Source organism: Diplotaxodon limnothrissa, linkage group LG7 (genome assembly GCF_057381915.1).
Source record: "Diplotaxodon limnothrissa isolate DT_005_m linkage group LG7, D_limnothrissa_male_GT1.1, whole genome shotgun sequence".
In the NCBI taxonomy this organism is placed as follows: Eukaryota; Metazoa; Chordata; class Actinopteri; order Cichliformes; family Cichlidae; genus Diplotaxodon; species Diplotaxodon limnothrissa.
Window position 1 is genome coordinate 22,382,535 of NC_140602.1, and position 16,427 is coordinate 22,398,961.

At 41.9% G+C, this 16,427-nt stretch overlaps 1 protein-coding gene across 1 annotated transcript in view; it reads left to right on the plus strand.

Moving 5' to 3' along the window:
• The window catches only part of LOC146628255 (unconventional myosin-IXAb-like), a 160,287-nt gene that overhangs the window by 114,383 nt on the left and 29,477 nt on the right, over positions 1 to 16,427 (plus strand). The window contains exons 11-14 of the mRNA XM_085359437.1: positions 799 to 933; positions 10,971 to 11,092; positions 13,558 to 13,699; positions 15,119 to 15,314. Of these exons, the coding sequence (XP_085215563.1) occupies positions 799 to 933; positions 10,971 to 11,092; positions 13,558 to 13,699; positions 15,119 to 15,314 (595 nt within the window). The remainder of the gene's footprint in view (positions 1 to 798; positions 934 to 10,970; positions 11,093 to 13,557; positions 13,700 to 15,118; positions 15,315 to 16,427) is intronic.

Consider the following 16,427-nt stretch of genomic DNA (forward strand, 5'->3'; position numbering starts at 1 on the left):
TCAGCTCGGTTTACCCCCCATGGTCCTCTGATGTCCCAGCACTCTGCCTGTGTGTGCGTGGATGTGTGTACTTGTCTTATTCATATCGTGGGGACATAAATCTATTTACACAGTCACATTGTGGGAATTTGCCCCTTTCTGTGGGGAAAAACAGTCCACAGGATGTAAATCATTTGATTTTAGGCTGAGGACTTAGTTTAAGGTTCGAGTATTGATGAGCAGTGCTTTAGCCTGCAGGAAATGAATGTAAGTCAATGCAGCGTCCTCTGAAATGGTGAAAACAGGAGTGCGTGTGAGTGCCTCCCTTGGCACTGACATCATCTGTCTGTGTGTTTGTCAGGGGTCGATGAGGGTGCAATTTCCATCAAGGTCATTGTTCTTATGTTCAGATACCAGATTATATATATATATATGCCATGTGTTCTTGTATGTTTTTTATGCCAAACTATAAAAAATGAGCCTTCAGAGGGAAATAAAACACTGCTGAATAACATTCAATTAAATGAGAAGCAGCTTTTACAGTCCATTTCATAATTAAAGGCCTTCTCTGAGTGAATGCCTTCTTTAGATGGTGCATATTAATGATGCATGATGACATGAATCTTACTGACACCCGGGGGGCAAGTGAGAGGCTGGAGCAAGTGGGACGTAAAGGGAAACATCTCTAAATAAAGATGCTGTTGGTCAAAGCATCATGCATTTCTACTCATGTTTACAGTGTTTCAAAGGGAAGAGTCTTCCTTTAAAAAGAAATCACGCTGATTAAATCTGAGGTCTGCTGTCTGCCTGTTCCACCAGATCCTGTCTATAGGAGTGCTGGACATCTTTGGCTTTGAGGATTATGAGAACAACAGTTTTGAACAGTTCTGTATCAACTTCGCCAACGAACGACTTCAGCACTATTTCAACCAACACATCTTCAAACTGGAGCAGGTAGGGTAATGTTACTGTTTTTCCTTTCCTTTTCTTTCCTCCACACAATAATCATTGTGCAGCCGCTGATAACACGTCATTGCATTTTGTGTGTAGCTGGAACTACAGTGACGTTAAAAACGTGCAAACATTCAAACAGGATCTGCTTCTCGACGTCTGCATATGCACGCACTCAAAGCGGTGAGGTGGAGGGACATTAGTAATTTTTTCTGATGTGTGACGCATGGCTTCCTCTTTAGTTGAACCTCTGAACGCAGTATGTTAAAGAGGTGCTAGAAGAAAAGTGCTTTGATGTGCAAAATCAGTGCAGGTTCCTTTTAAGTCAGATGTGTCAGTACATGTGTCAAAGTCTACTTCATTTACAGTCAAACAGCAAGTAAGTAAAGCTTTATTTATATAGCACCTTTCAAGATATAAAATCACAAAATGCTTTACAAGATCCAACAATGCATAAAAAGCAAAACAGCACATTTAAAAAGATATGTTTGTAACTGGTTTTCATAAGAGACCACAGAGTCCACCAGTGTCCAATCCAAAGGAACAGATTTCCAGAGTCTGGGGGCCACTGAACAGAAGGCTCTGTCTCCCTTTGTTTTCAGCTTAGTGCAGGGGACCATCAGCAGGCCCTGGTCATAGGACCTCAGGGACCTGCCAGGGACATATGGATGCAGTTGCCCTCTGATATAACCTGGTGCCTGTCTGTGAAAAGCTCTCCAAGTCAATAAAATAATCTTAAATTCCACTCTGAAATAAACCGGAGCCCAGTGTAGCTGCATGAGGATTGGAGTCCCATTTGAGTCACATTGTGTTGTTTTTTGTCAGAAGCCTGGCAGCAGCACTAAGAGGTATAAGTGTCTCCTTTATCCCAGATGTGCATTTTTCTGGCACAAAGATAATTATTTCAGTTTTGTCTTGGTTTAGTTGAAGAAAACTGTCTGCCATCCACTGTTTAACAGTGTCTCATAAACTAAACTAAAATAAAGTCTTTCATAAACTGTGGAGTTTAAGCATTTCATTTGGGTGAAATTAGGCGTACAAGTGAATATCATCTGCATAGTAGTGATAGGAGATCCTTACAGGTTAACAGTCTGTGTCCTGGGGGAGCGAATACAATAAAAACAGCAGAGCCCCCAAAACAGAACCAAGGGGTACACCAACATGAACTGGAGGGGGAGATCTGTACTTAAAACTAGCCACAAAAAAAGATCTGTCAGATAGGTATGAAGAGAACCACTGTAAGGCCGATCCTGATACATCAAGGGCAACTGCATCAAAAGCTGAGATCTGGACAGATGCTAGGAAGCATCAGCTGCTAAGTAGTCATCTACAGAACATTCTGGACATGACAACTAAGGCTGGTTGATAACTTGATAATTTTTATTGAAAACATGATCATGGGAAACTCTTTAGTTCTTCATCAGCCTTAATCACGCCGGTTGTATTCCTCTGGTGAGCGTGCGTAGTGCTCCTGTGACACTACTGTGAAAGCAGCTGTAATTATGCAGTTGGGCTAGGGTAGCACACACATCTATTAATGTGAAAGGTCAGAGGAAAAAGTGCTGAATACTCAGAACAGGCTGACAGGCTGGGTTAGAGTGCATGAGTCAAGCTGAGCAGCATGGATCTGACAGCTTAGTGCTGCTAACATAGCTTTGTGCAGGTCGTTGGATTGACTTGTTTACTATTCATGCCTCCTTCTCTTTCACCACTGCTGCATCTCAGAGCAAACTCATCTGCAGCATCAAAACTAGCCTCTATGAGTCAAAAAATCCCACATCAGTTACATTATATATTCATGCTGTTTTATTTGGATGCCAACTGCTAACCCACGTAATATTCTGCGTGCCGTGTTGTTTCTGTTGTTGTTTCCAAATCACATCGAGTGGACAACAGAACTGAGAAGGAAAAATAGAGAAAGATCATTTAGGGGAGATTATGAGTCTCAAATCAGACGGACTGTGTCAGAGTAGCTGTCAGCTCTCCTCTCCCTCTTGCTGAACACTGATAGGCCGTGGCAATTTAACATGCTAGCTGATGGCTGACGGTGAAGCTAAGAGAGGAAGGGAGTGTGAAAAAAAAAAAGAATAATGGCAGCAAACAAGTGCAGTAAACGTCTCTTCAGTCTTAATGAAGATAACAAACCGGCAGTCAGCCAGTGCTAATGGCGCTGTTATCTGTTTCTCACTGTTAGCCCTCAGGCTACACACACATGCAGGATAACATTTTAACCCAGCCAGTATTTTTCTACAATTCAGAGAGGAGACTGGCAGGACTGATCAGAACGGATTGCAACCTAACTTCAAAAATAAGTCCTTATCTGTCTTTCTGCATCCAACATCTGACAGAGTGATTTGTATCTAAAAACTCAAGATGTGATGTTTTTTGCACATTTGACTTCAAATTTATAGAGATCTGTGAAAACAGTATTTCCTCCCTTTCTTGATTTCTTTGTTTTTTGCATATTTCTCACACTTACATGTTTAAGATTGTCAAACACATTTTAATATTAAATAAAGATAACCCAAAAAAATACAAAATCCTTTTTTAAATGGTGTTTTCATTTAAAAAACTAGCCAAACCTACCTGCCCCCGGGTTAAAAAATAACTATTCCCTAAAACTAATAACTGGTTGTGCCACATTTGGTAGCAAGAACTGCAATCAAGCATTTGTAATAACTAGCAATGAGTCTTTCACATTGCTGTGGAGAAATTTTGGACAACTCTTATTTGCAGAATTGTTTTAATTCAACCATATTGGAGATTTTTAAGCATGTATATGTTTAAGGTCATGTCAAAGCATGTCAATTGGATTTAAGGCCATACTTCAGCTAGGCCACTCCAAAACTGTCATTTTGGGTATTTTTTAGCCTGTCAAATGTGGATTTGCTGGTGTTTTTTGGATTAGTGTCCTGCTTGATAACCCAAGTGAGCTTGAGCTTCAGGTCACAAACTGATGTTCGGACGTTGTCCTTCAGGATAATCTGGTAGAGAGCAGAATTCATGGTTCCATGTTGTCATTGATGTGTTCTTGGAGTAATTTTGGTAGCCTATCCATTCCTGGGGAAGTTCACGACTATTCCAAGTTTCCTCCATGTGGGCATGTAGTGTCTCTCACTGTGCTTAGGCGGACTTCACAAATCCTTAGAAATGGCTTTGTAACCGTTATCAGACTCGTAGTTGTCAATGACTTTGTTTCTCACCTGTTCTTGGCTCTTTTTATATCCTGGCATGATCTTTTGCTTTTTGACACCTTTTAGCCTACTTCACTTGATCTATTTAAGTAATTTGATTTGATTTGATTGATTGATTTGATTTAACTGCATTTTGTATTTTTTCAGGTTAGTTTTACCAAATATAAAAAGTTGTTTGGTGATCTGAAACCTTAAAGTGTGACAAATATGCAAAAAACTAAGAAATTGGGAGTAGAAAAAATGTGTTTTCATAGCATTGGTGGCCTTAACATATTTCCAGTTAAGACTCTTTGAAAGAAACTATGCATACTATGTTTTTCTGCAGTGCTGTAGTTGAGCTCTACCAACTGAAGCACCGTGTAAGAATAAAAGATTACCTTAATTACATAAGTCATCATCTTATTCGTTTTAAAAGTACAGTAAATTTATTTATTTTTAGTTTGGTCTGTCACTGATGAATATCTCTGGTTTGTAAGGTGCTTCCATTTAAAGGCGTGTTCCTCTGTTACATTGAGTTAGTAAGAGTCAAAGTGCTCCTGAGATGGCCAGTCTTGCATCAAATATTGTTTCAAAAGAGTTCATGTTTATTATCCTTAATCACCGGTGTCCTCTGAAACTTTGGCTATCATTGAGTTTATCTAACAGAACAACAGCTGAGGTGGTGTTGGGCCCCTCTGAGGGAAGCTGGTAGAGCTTCAAAATAAAGAGCTGCCAGATCTCAACTGATTTGCGTTTGTTTGAATAAAATTGCGAGCCTTACTCTGATGTGATACGGAGAGAAAGCTCTTCACACCTACCTGTGGCTTTGTTTTGAGCCTTTGACTGCTGACCTCAGATCAGCTGGCACTCACCTTTAGAAGGTAACTAAACACTAATCATGACCCTGTAGGTGTTGTGGGGTGTTTGATGTCAAGTTTTATTTGTGGGGTTCAGATTACCTGGTTAATCCCAGAGGAAAACTCTGCCTTTCTGAGAGTTTTCTAAGATTTCTGGCATTAATAGATTACTGTTGTGCAGTCTGAACTGCCGTTGCTTAATTTTGTTGGAGTTGTACTCTGAGTATTAACAGTAGTATCAAATGAAATGGAGATGCAATTGAAATAAAACAGATCATATTGTCTACTTCCAGCTAACTGCAGCTCTTTACTCTTTTCTTTTTCACTTTAATTTTTTTAGTATTTTTGAAGATGTGATCTATTTTTTTACTATTAAGGTTGAATTAATTTCTATTCAACCTTTAAGTTTCAAAGACTGGAGCCATTTGTGGATTCCGTGCTTGGGTTGTAGCCCATTAATTGAGCTGTAATAAAGATCTACTGTTTGTGCTCATTTTTAAGAAGGATCATGTGTCCAGAAAAGATGTAAGCTGTTTTCTGAATGCGAGCAAAATGCATGCTTTCTGTCAGCTCATACGCCTCATTTTTGAAAGGCGGTTTTAGCTCTCCATCAAGGGGATTTTCCTCCTCTCTTCCCTCTGGGCTACAATCCGCTCTAGCCAACCAGCTGGTCTTATCAGTGCTGCGTGTTTATCTTTGGAACAGGAGCCAAAGCTAATAGCGCCGCACCAACCTTAGCCCTCAGCTGGATCGAGGAGGGTGTGAGTGTCTAGTGTTTACACTCTACATGCCAGTTGGTGCTTGATTTCTTGTCTGTACGAGGACCGTGTATCAAAGTGAGAAAACATATATGATGGCCACCGCCTAAGGCAAACACAGTATCGTGTTTACCTTGGGAGATATCACACTGACTCCGAACTGAAATAAAAAACATGTGGAAAGGTTTATCGTCATCTGACAGAGAATTCTGCAGCTTACTTTTTCCTCAGACAAAGCAACGAGGTATTTCTCTGAATTAATAGGATCCTTAGGAACGTGCCAATTTTACCAAAACAATCTCTTTATTGTATTAATGGTCATACTCATGAATTCATTTTTATGGGGCGGCTGTGGCTCAGGAGATAGAGCAAAACGCTGGAGTCCAAATCTTTTGGACCACCTACAATGAAACCATAAAAACACACATAAAAACAATCGGGATGGATATTTATGCTGTTATGGACCGGGTAAGGAAAGGATGTCACAATGAAAAATATCAGCCTACAAAGGACTGAATCCAAACGTCGGGACATGCTCCTAACGAGACGGCCTTGGTGTCCATGGTGTCCTATCTCCTCCCAGATCTGAACCAGGGGAGTCACTGAGCTCCTGACAGTCTGAGGTGCAACCTGGCAGAAACATAATGTCCCACAGGTGTTCAATTGGATGTAGGTCAGGTGAGCATGAGGGCCAGTCGATGATATCAAATGTTTCATCCTCCAGGAAAAAGCACAGGGTGCTTGTAGTGGATCTCCCAGTTCTAGTATTCAATGGCAATTGGCTCCATGGTGCCAGTCAGCGAGCACAAAGACATTCATACCAGTGACCTGCTGTAGGTGATTTTGTAGGGCTTATCCTGGTCCTTCTTTCACAAAGGAGCAGATACCAGTCCTGATGGCTTAAAGACCTTCTACGGCCCTGTCCAGCTCTTCTAGAGTAACTACCTGACTGGAATCTCCTCCATGCCCTTGAGACTGTGCTGGGAAACACAGCAAACGTTTTGGCAATAAACATATATTGATGTGCCATCCTGGAGCAGTCGGACTACTTGTGCAACCTTTGTAGTGTCCATTTATGGCTTCATGCTGCCAGTAATGACACTAACTGGAGCCGAATGCAAAACTTTAACTGAGGACCCACCAACCTTACAACATTAATGGATAAGTCTTTGAATTTTCTTTGACATTTCATGGTCTCTGGTCTCTGCTAGTTTTCTCCTTTCTGGATGCCCCTTTTTCCCCAAAGCACACACTCCAGCCCGTCTTTTTTTTTTTTTTTTGCATCTCTGCCAGTTTTGACGTCTTTTTCTCCTCACCCTTTTAAAACCACGAGAACTTGCTCCATCTCCAATTATTGCACCACTGTTCCTCCTGTCCGCTCAATAAAAACACTCTGCTGTCATAATAAGAGAGACAGGGAGCTTAGTGAGTTAGAAATATAAAGACGGAGGGAGTGGAGAGATAGCAGGAGCAATCGAGAAACACACACACACACACCCTCCCTCACCTCTACACCGGGGCTTTCAGCCAAACACAATCTGGGTTGCTTGAATGCTGCACTGAGTTACGCAGGAGAGAACAGACACATGGTTGACTAATGGATGGAAGGATGACCACAAATCCTGACCAACCTCATCGACCGCAACAGAACTCCCGGCTCACTTTCGACTTAGCGGGAGGTTTGAGGGCTTTTATTGCTTGCAGATTGGATTTTAGGGGTCCAATATCAGTTACATCTCTCTCTGTTTACAGTGGTTTGGTTTTGCCAAATTTATTTCATCATGTTTTGTGGAGGATCTGAAGCCTCTATTGTACTGGGGAAATCTTATCAGCCTTATATTTCAGAGACAAAGACAGAAAGATGGCCCTCAACAGAGTCTGAGTTAAACTTGGTATGAGTTTAAATCAGAACTAAACACCCATCCACAGAAAAGGTAGTAGAAGTACTTTTTTCAGTGCCCCAAAACTGATTAAAATTAAGTTAATTTTGATAATGTTTTTTAATAGCTGCCCAAATAACAGGCGTCACAAAGATAGCTGAGAGTTTTTGTGGAGACACTCCGTGAACAAATCTGCACAGTCACAAAAAAAACAAGCAGGCAAGTGACCTTGATCGTCTTCCCCCCCTGTCAAAGGGAGAGCCCGGACACCCTTTGCAGGAAGTTTGTTTCCCCCACTTCTGTCCTCGATGTCATTCTACCAAGATTTTGTGAGCACAGGTAAGGTTAGGAGTAGTAGATTAGGGAGTAAATGAACATTTTCACGCTCAGGCCTCTCGTCTCTCCTCCGTGTACCACACAATCTGCTCGTCTCGCTCTTTTTTTCTCCCCTCACTTGTGAACAAGAACTGAGAAACTTGAAGTCCTCCTGTTGGGGCGGTGACTCTTTCTTGACCCAGTGTGGGCTCTCCATCCTTTTCCCCACTGAGAACTGTGGCCTCAGACTTGCTAATTCTCATCCCAGCTGCTTCACACTCAGCTGCAAATCCTGAGACCAATGGTCCAGGCAAAGGAATCTTTCTTCTTTTAGCCATTTCTCTTCTTCCTCTGTTATATTTTCTCCAAGCAAACCCACCATCTGCTTCCTGTTTACACCAGCACCTGTGCCCACTGAATGGTCAGTGTAATATTTTTAAACAGACGTGTCAGTAAAGGTAGAAATCATTTTGGAAATGCTCCAATGAGCAGGGATCACTTCCACTTTAAAAACGACTTTAAAATAAAAACATATCAGACTGGATATAGCTTTAGTGCGTCTCCTCTGTTAGCATTTTTTCATCTGAGCTCTCCTTTCTGCCAGCTCAACTAGAACGAGACCTTGATTGGCATTTATTTGCTACTCTCAATTACTGTGTTAACAGGACTTCCATGAATAGGGTCTTGCATATAAAAATTAGAGGGTCGCTCTGCAGTGCATAAAGAAAATTCCTAAAGCAGCTGTTTCTAAGTTGTCGGATCTGGTTTGCTGTTTGGTTGAATCATGACTGAAAGACCTTCTGTACATTCTTCACATACTGAGTCACCACTTTGTAGTCCTCTGTCTGCTGGGTCGGGCTGTTTACGTTAATGTGCCTATGTAATAAAATGGCTGATTAGTGCTTGCGTGTGTGTGCTTATCTCATTATCAGAGTGTCTGTATCTAATTGCCCCTCTCTCTCTGACTGAGTGTGCATGTTCACAAACTCTCACAGACACAACAAATGTAGCCAGATGAACCGCGTCGGCCAGCAGTGCCGGCGCTCGTCCTTGATGAGATTTAAACAAAAAGAGATTTAAACTTCTTTACGCCTCTGTTTTTATTTTACTTGATCCGGTGCGACCTCGGAATAAAAGCAAAACACGCCACATGTTCTAAATGCCTCATCGGTGATTCAGCAGCCTAAAACAAGGACAGGGCAGACATGTTGCATATGTGAAACTATGTTGCAGCTCCGCTTTGAATTTTTGATCGCTATTCAGTTTAACAAATGGCCAGCATATGTTCCACTATATTTGCTCTCTAATAAAGCCATATAAAGGATGCAAACATGTAAATGTAAGACTGAACTACACTATGACACCTAAAAATGCCAAGCACACATAAACCCTGAACTTGTTCCCATACAGTCACATTTACAATTGGGTTTATTTTAGGATTAGTCATTAATCATTATGCACATTCCTGTGTTACTGCTTGTTTTTGAATTGACTTATTGCCAGGGTACAAACACACCCAACTTTTTGCTGGGAAACAGAAGATGGAGTGTGGTGAGGAATTTTCACTTGTTGAGTACTTTTTAGGTTCAAGTAAACCCTTTTTGAGGATTAGACATGGTAAGAAAGCTTTAGGAAGTCTTTGAATCCATCCATTTTCTTCCATGTATCCAATTCAGGGTTGAGTCCAGCTGCCACGGGGATATCTGACTGAGTACATCATGGGCAGGTCGCCTGTCTGTCGTGCGACAGAAACGTTTCTCCCACTAAAAACGTTATGTCCAATCAACTTACCTATGGTTGGGGCCCAGTCTAGAATCTGTTCAAAGCAAAAGCTTCCACCACAAATTTGGTAGGCAAAAATATGTGACTGCTCAGTGCTGTAAGAAAGCAGTTTTTGGCTGATGTGATTGACTCCAACTTCTGCTAGCGACAAGGTGTAATAATGTTCTCAAAAGGCAGTCTGGCTCAGCACCAGGACCCACACTGTGTCTGCGCAAAAGAGGTGTAAGGGTAGCGATATAAGTGCTCATTTTACATGAGCTCACACACGCCCACTAGAGGTCGCTAAACTCGTATTAAGAGCTCATGCAAACAACCAATCCAGTCATTTTCAGTGATCAGGAGATTTCTGAGGACTTGTTTGCAGTGTAGCCCGTGTCGTCGAACATGAAGGCTCTAATCGTAGCACAATTATCAATTCATTGTTCTTACTGTCTTTGGATATTGGCTGCTTGTTTAATGCTGTCCAGCTGATTAATCTGATACCCCCACCCTCTTTTCTTGTGGTTTTTTTTCAGCCAGGTTTCTGCTTTGGTGGTGCTTGCCATTAAACCTTTTGCTGAGTGTGCATCCTCTTTTCCAGCAGCCTAACTGAAAGACACTCTCTAACCTGCAAGGTTTTGGAGCAGGACCTGTTTACATGACTTTCTCAAATGTACCTCAACAGTAGTTTTCTTAGTAGAGCAGAACGTTAACCTCATCCCGCCCCAATCAACTTTTCATGCTTTCCGCCTCCAGCTGGCAGAGGCTCGCTGATTTCTTACTTAGGGGTGTCAAGGGTACCAGGGTCATATCTTTCAGAGGCAGACAGATCTTGCCAAATGGCTTTTTCTGACAGTCTGCAAGCAGCCAGGTGTTTTCCTAATGGTGGCTCAGGTTTTTCAGCGGAATGAAATCATCACTGAAGACTTCCTGATTGAGTTCTATGGAAAGCCAGCACAAGCATAAGCATACTCTTTGGCCTGTACGAACCATGCTTATCAAAGTCAAAATCTCATGCAAAACAGAACATGTTTGGTTGCAGCGCTGGTAAACAGCTCTGCTGCGTGTGTAAGATGCTTAACCTCTCGTGCTGTAGTGCAGCTAGAGACTGATTGATAGATATGCCTGTGGGAAAATATGAAAGCAATTCAGAAGAACAGCATATGCAAGAAATCCTGTCAGACTTTAGCTACATAGCGATCAAAGACATTAACACACGGGTTTTTTGTCTCGCTTCATTTGTGTTTCGCAAAGTTACTGACCATCCTTCTCCTGTCTGTTTGTTCTTGCTTGCAGGAAGAGTACAGGGCAGAGGGCATCACCTGGCACAACATCGACTACATCGACAACAGTGGCTGCATCAACCTAATCAGCAAGAAACCCACAGCTCTGTTCCACCTGCTGGACGAGGAGTGCAAGTACGGCACCTGTTGATTAGCATGGATCGTGTTTGTTTACTAGATAATCATTAAAACTGTCAGTCGAACCATTTTCTGCAAGATATTGCACAACTGCTGGTTTCCTCCATGTGTTATAAGGGAAACGGTGTATTTTATCAACTATAAAATGGAATCAGAGGCCTGAAAACTGAGCATGGGTTCTCAGGGAGGCTTCAGGTGACCCTTCCTCAGTCCATGTCCACACTAATACGTTTTCGTTTGAAAACACATCTTTTTCTCTCCATTTTGGCCTCTGGTCCACACTGAGACGGCGTTTTCGGTAAAGGAAAACACAGCGTTTTGAAAAAGCTCTCCAAAGCGGATACATTTGAAAAGGCCGTTTTTCGCGTTGCAGTGTGGACAGCGAACTCGGAGACGTTTTGAAACGGATGACACATTTTAGTCATGTGATGCAGTCATGTGACCAATTAAACTAAGATAGCGGAGGGCATTATACAGCAGTTGTTTTGTTTGCACTTAATTTTGACAGCCCTATTAAAGATTAATATCAGTCTGTACATGCTCCAGATAGCTTTTCTTCAAATTATTTTATTCTCACTCGCTTTTACAACTTTGTACCTTTGTGTTACTCGCAGCAACAACTCCACCTCATTGTTAGTCTATTTAAAAAAACTTTTCCTCAACATTTTGCCGCAACGTTTCAAAGACCCGGAAAGTAAATAAACGGCAGACAGAAACGAGGCAGGTCGAATCTTCTTGCGTTTCACGCATGCGCAGTACTGGAACATAAGCGTTTTCGTCTGTTTCAATGTGGACGCACAACTCTGTGAAAACGACTGAAAACGCTAGTGTGGACACAGAGCGTTTTCAGACAAAAACACAGTTTTCAAATTTATCCGGGCTAGTGTAGACGTAGCCTTAGTTATACTGCAATAGACCCTTGGCTGCTGGGGGCTTCCCATGAGTGTTTCTATTTTACTCACCTGCTTTTGCTCTCTTTGTGTTTATACACAACTCTGCTTTTAATCATTGGTTATCATTAATCTGTGTGTCTTTTGTCCTGTCTCCCTCCCCTCACACTTAACCAGTTGCGTTAGATAGTTTCTTCCTGTTTCTTTTCCTGTTAAAAGGGAGTTTTTCCTTCCCACTGTTGCCAAGTGCTTATTCAAATAGGTTGTCTGATTATTGGGATTTTCACTAAACATGAGGAGAGGATATAAATGTAGCTGATTATTGGTGAAACCAGTTGAAGAGCAGAGTATAGATAGGTCTTTTATTGCTTGCAGTTTGGTTCTTGCTTTTAAACTTTGTCCCCTTGCAGTGTGCTTCATCAATGATGGTCACGCTACACGGAAACTACTTTCGTGCATCTGTTAAACTGAAGAGACCGATTGCTCCCTCTGCAGGCTTTTCATTCATTAGCCTGATCGATACCAACACTGGGACTCGTACCAGGGTTTAACCAAAGATATACTGATTCCTCCCCCACTTTTACTGTAACAGGTTGTGCTTTTTCTCTGCCTTTCCTATGGTGAAACATTGTACTGCGGGTCAGCTCTCTGTCTCGGCATCTTTCTTCTTCATAAATCAAATCAAATGCTCCCCCAGCCCCCTCGCATAGAAAAACACACCAGGCGGTGCATCTTTGGAACCATATTTATCTATGTTAGCTGTCATCTTACCTGCCACTTAGCGTAGCTGCTTCATCTGGATGTAATAACATTGGGAGTGGACCGAATGCCGTGTATGTATTTGTTCGTACAGCGTGTGTGCGTGTTGGGGTGTGGGGAAGCAATTTTGAAGAAATAGGGTCAAAGGGGGATCTCTGAAGAAAAAAATGAGGCAGACAGGATCTCTCCCAGGGTTTGTGCTGCCGCAGGAAGGAGCTTCATGCTAAATGACTATAGCAAAAGAAGGAAAGTCTCTTGGAGATCTCATCACTCACAGCTAGTGCAGCCTTCAGGGCCTCTGGAGAGATGGATTATGTTACTGCAGAATCAGACGAGTGTGGGGGCTCATTTTGACTTTAACAGCATCAAACTTCAGGACCTCCACCTGGGTAGGCAGGGCGGTCTGGAGGTGCAGGGAGGAGAGGTGATATGAAACATCTCCAGGAATGTTGATCCAGCCAGCAGAGGTTAGTAGTTAATGGCTTAAATGTCCATAAAGCAGAGGTGAAAATACCAAAGAAGAATGTGCAAGTGGAGGCCTCGTAAGCACCCTTGTGGTTAAATTTAAATCATGGGATTAAATATGTGACAGGGAGTTTTAATCTCTTGGGGTTAGAGGAATGGGATGAGCGCTTGAGAAGTGCAGGAAAGCAGATGTGTGGGAAAAATGTGGCAGGTGGTGGTAATGTTTGTAACTTATTTTTTATTTTCCTGAAATAATCAGAAGATAAAAAGTCTCTAAAGACCAAAGTGTGTCCACTTTGGTCTTTAGAGACTTTGAATGCGAGCCTGATGAAATCAATGTCTTTGCAGTTTCCCTCAAGCTTCCAATCAGACCTTGCTGGACAAGTTCAAGCGTCAGCATGAAGGAAACAGCTACATCGAGTTCCCCACTGTCATGGAGCCTGCCTTCATCATCAGACACTACGCTGGGAAAGTCAAGTACGGAGTCAAGGTAAGACGAGTCTCTGCTGTCATGCAAAAGATCTGATCTGCTTTTTACAGTAGCACGTCACCACCGATGATCATCCTAGCCTCAGCGTTGTAGTTTCACCGTGTCCCCGACCCTGCACGTGTTGGTAATTGCTTATAATCTCAGGGCAGCCAACTGTAACAGTAATCCAGGATTTATGTACCGTTTGCTCTGTTGCTGCCCTGGATTTACAGAACGGCCCCACCTGCTAATAGCTGCGAATGAACCCAAAATTAGGCATTAAACCGAGCACGCTGGCACAAACAGTTACGTGAAAAAAAGAGATTTTTTTCCACTGATATCTGTTAATTTTGCTGCGGACTTCATTTTAAATAAAGTGTTAGGAGACATGTCTCCAGTGATAACATCAATTTACTGATGAAGCCAGGAACTACAGTTCGGAATCTGACATCCACTTTTCTACCTTTCGTTTGCATCAAATTGAGATTTTGATAGTCTGAGCTGTCTCACTTCACTCGAGTCTTTATGGATCCTGAAACCCTGCCGCAGATCTGCTTGTTCTGTCGACCTATTTTTACAGTTAGATCTAATTCTCTGCTCGTTTCCAAGCTGCGTTTTGATAAGAAGCACATGTGCTGGACTGGATCGAGCGTATTGTTGTTTCACTGTATAATATAAATCCATAACAGCTGGTTATCTCAGCTGTGGAAAAATATCTTATATTTGCTCAGAGCCAGTGAGTCGTTTGGTGCAAACCGTGCAGCGAGAGCCGCAGACGTGAAATGTGCCTGACGTTGGCTCGGCAGCGAGCGCACAGCTGATTTGTTTCATATGGACAGAGAAGGGTTTATAGTTCAAGCTTTGTTATGATAGCACCACTTCAAGTTGGAATATTTCATTCCTTACAGACAGATGGGGCAGAGGGCGTGGGGCATGTGTTTCTCCACTCGTATGGATGTGTGAGAAGATTTTTCCTCACCTCGTGCTTAATGTGAAGCGAAAGGTGCATGACAACAAGCGTGAATTAAGTACATATCTACAGGCTGTAAAACTGCTTCATTTTAATTATGGCTTTGAAGATTAAAGCAATATTTTGACATTTTGTATACTAATATGTATTTGCATTCTTGCCAAGTCTTAGATGAAAATCGATGGCGCAATCATGCAAGCTATTTAACTCTATCCACACAACTGAGTAAAGAAAAGAGGTGAAACATTTGCCCATAAATAGTTGCAAACTCTGCTGCCAAGTGCCTTTCCACAGCTTTACAAACAAGAAATAAAATCGCAGCCACAGCAATAACTAAGGTCCTTGTTTGTTGTAATACTTCAGCTTTGTGCTTTCATGCTTTAGTCCTACAAAGGTTGCCTAACGTTCTTCTTTAAATGAAAGAAATAGGCTGTTACTCAGTTTTGAAAACACGTCTTTCCTTCATCCAGGACTTCAGGGAGAAGAACACTGACCACATGCGTCCCGACATTGTGGCCTTGCTCAAGAGCAGCAAGAACGCCTTCATCTGCGGCCTGATGGGAATCGACCCCGTGGCGACCTTTCGCTGGGCCGTGCTCCGCGCTTACTTCAGAGCTCATGTGGCGTTCAGGGAGGCTGGACGCAGACACACCCACAAAAAAACAGGTGAAGAACACCCTGCAGGTTCAGTATATGCAGTAAACCGTTAAAGTTAAAGGCCAGGAAAAAAAATGTTCTGCCATAATAGACTGTATATAAAAGATGGCTGTTGCAGCCACAACTTCTTTAAAAAAAAACAAAAAACTTTTTTATGCTAAATGTGACCACACATGGGTGAGAGAGTAGACTGTTAAAGCTGTTAGCTAACACTGGAAAGCTTGGTTTAGCAAGCTGCATCTGAAAACTTATGGGTGCAGTGTACAGACATGGAAACCTTCCAAAAACACTATTTCATAATCCAAAACTGTTGGCTGGGCTGTGTGTACAAATAACAGCACAGCAAGCCATGTTAGATGTCAGGTAATTATGGTATGAAGACTTGAAGTAAAAGCACTCTCCCCCCCTATAGTTGTTACGAAAGACTAACTTACCTGCAGGTGCTACAGATACTTTTATGGTGTTTTCTGCATTCATTTTCAGAAGAAATTATATTTACAGAAACTTTCGGAGTTTGTCTCAGATTACTATTTGATAACATTTCTTTGTCCAAAATGAGGATAACAGTGACTAGCTATACATTCAAATATATTAAGTATACAGGTGTGTAGTATTGTTTTCCATAAGCTAAACTGCGCATCGCAAATATTAACCAAGCTGACAGTAGGAGCTACAGAAAAATGATTGATTGTTAAGATGTGGGCCTTTTTAAATATTTGTACATGGTTAGTTGGTGTATTTACCTTATCATAATAAACTTTCTGTCTTCAGTCGGGACTCAAGTAGCCAGGCTATGTAAAAAGTGCAGGGGGGTGTGCTCATGGTTGAACAGGAGCTCGGCTACAAACTTCCACAATTGAAAATTTTGCTTTGCCTTTTGTTCGCTTTAGGAAGTTTAGCAAGGTTTTCAATCTTTTATAGATTCTGTGAGGACAGATTCGGTACCACTACAGTGGGCACCAGAGGAACTACGTCAAACCTTCAGTATTAAAAATCAATAGTCGGCATTCATAAGCATTTGACTCATGGTTTTGAATGACAGTAGGTTGTTGTGATGGAGTTGGTTCATTATTCCCAGCTTATCTACTCTCTGTGTAGATCTAACCTCCAAACTCCAAAGAG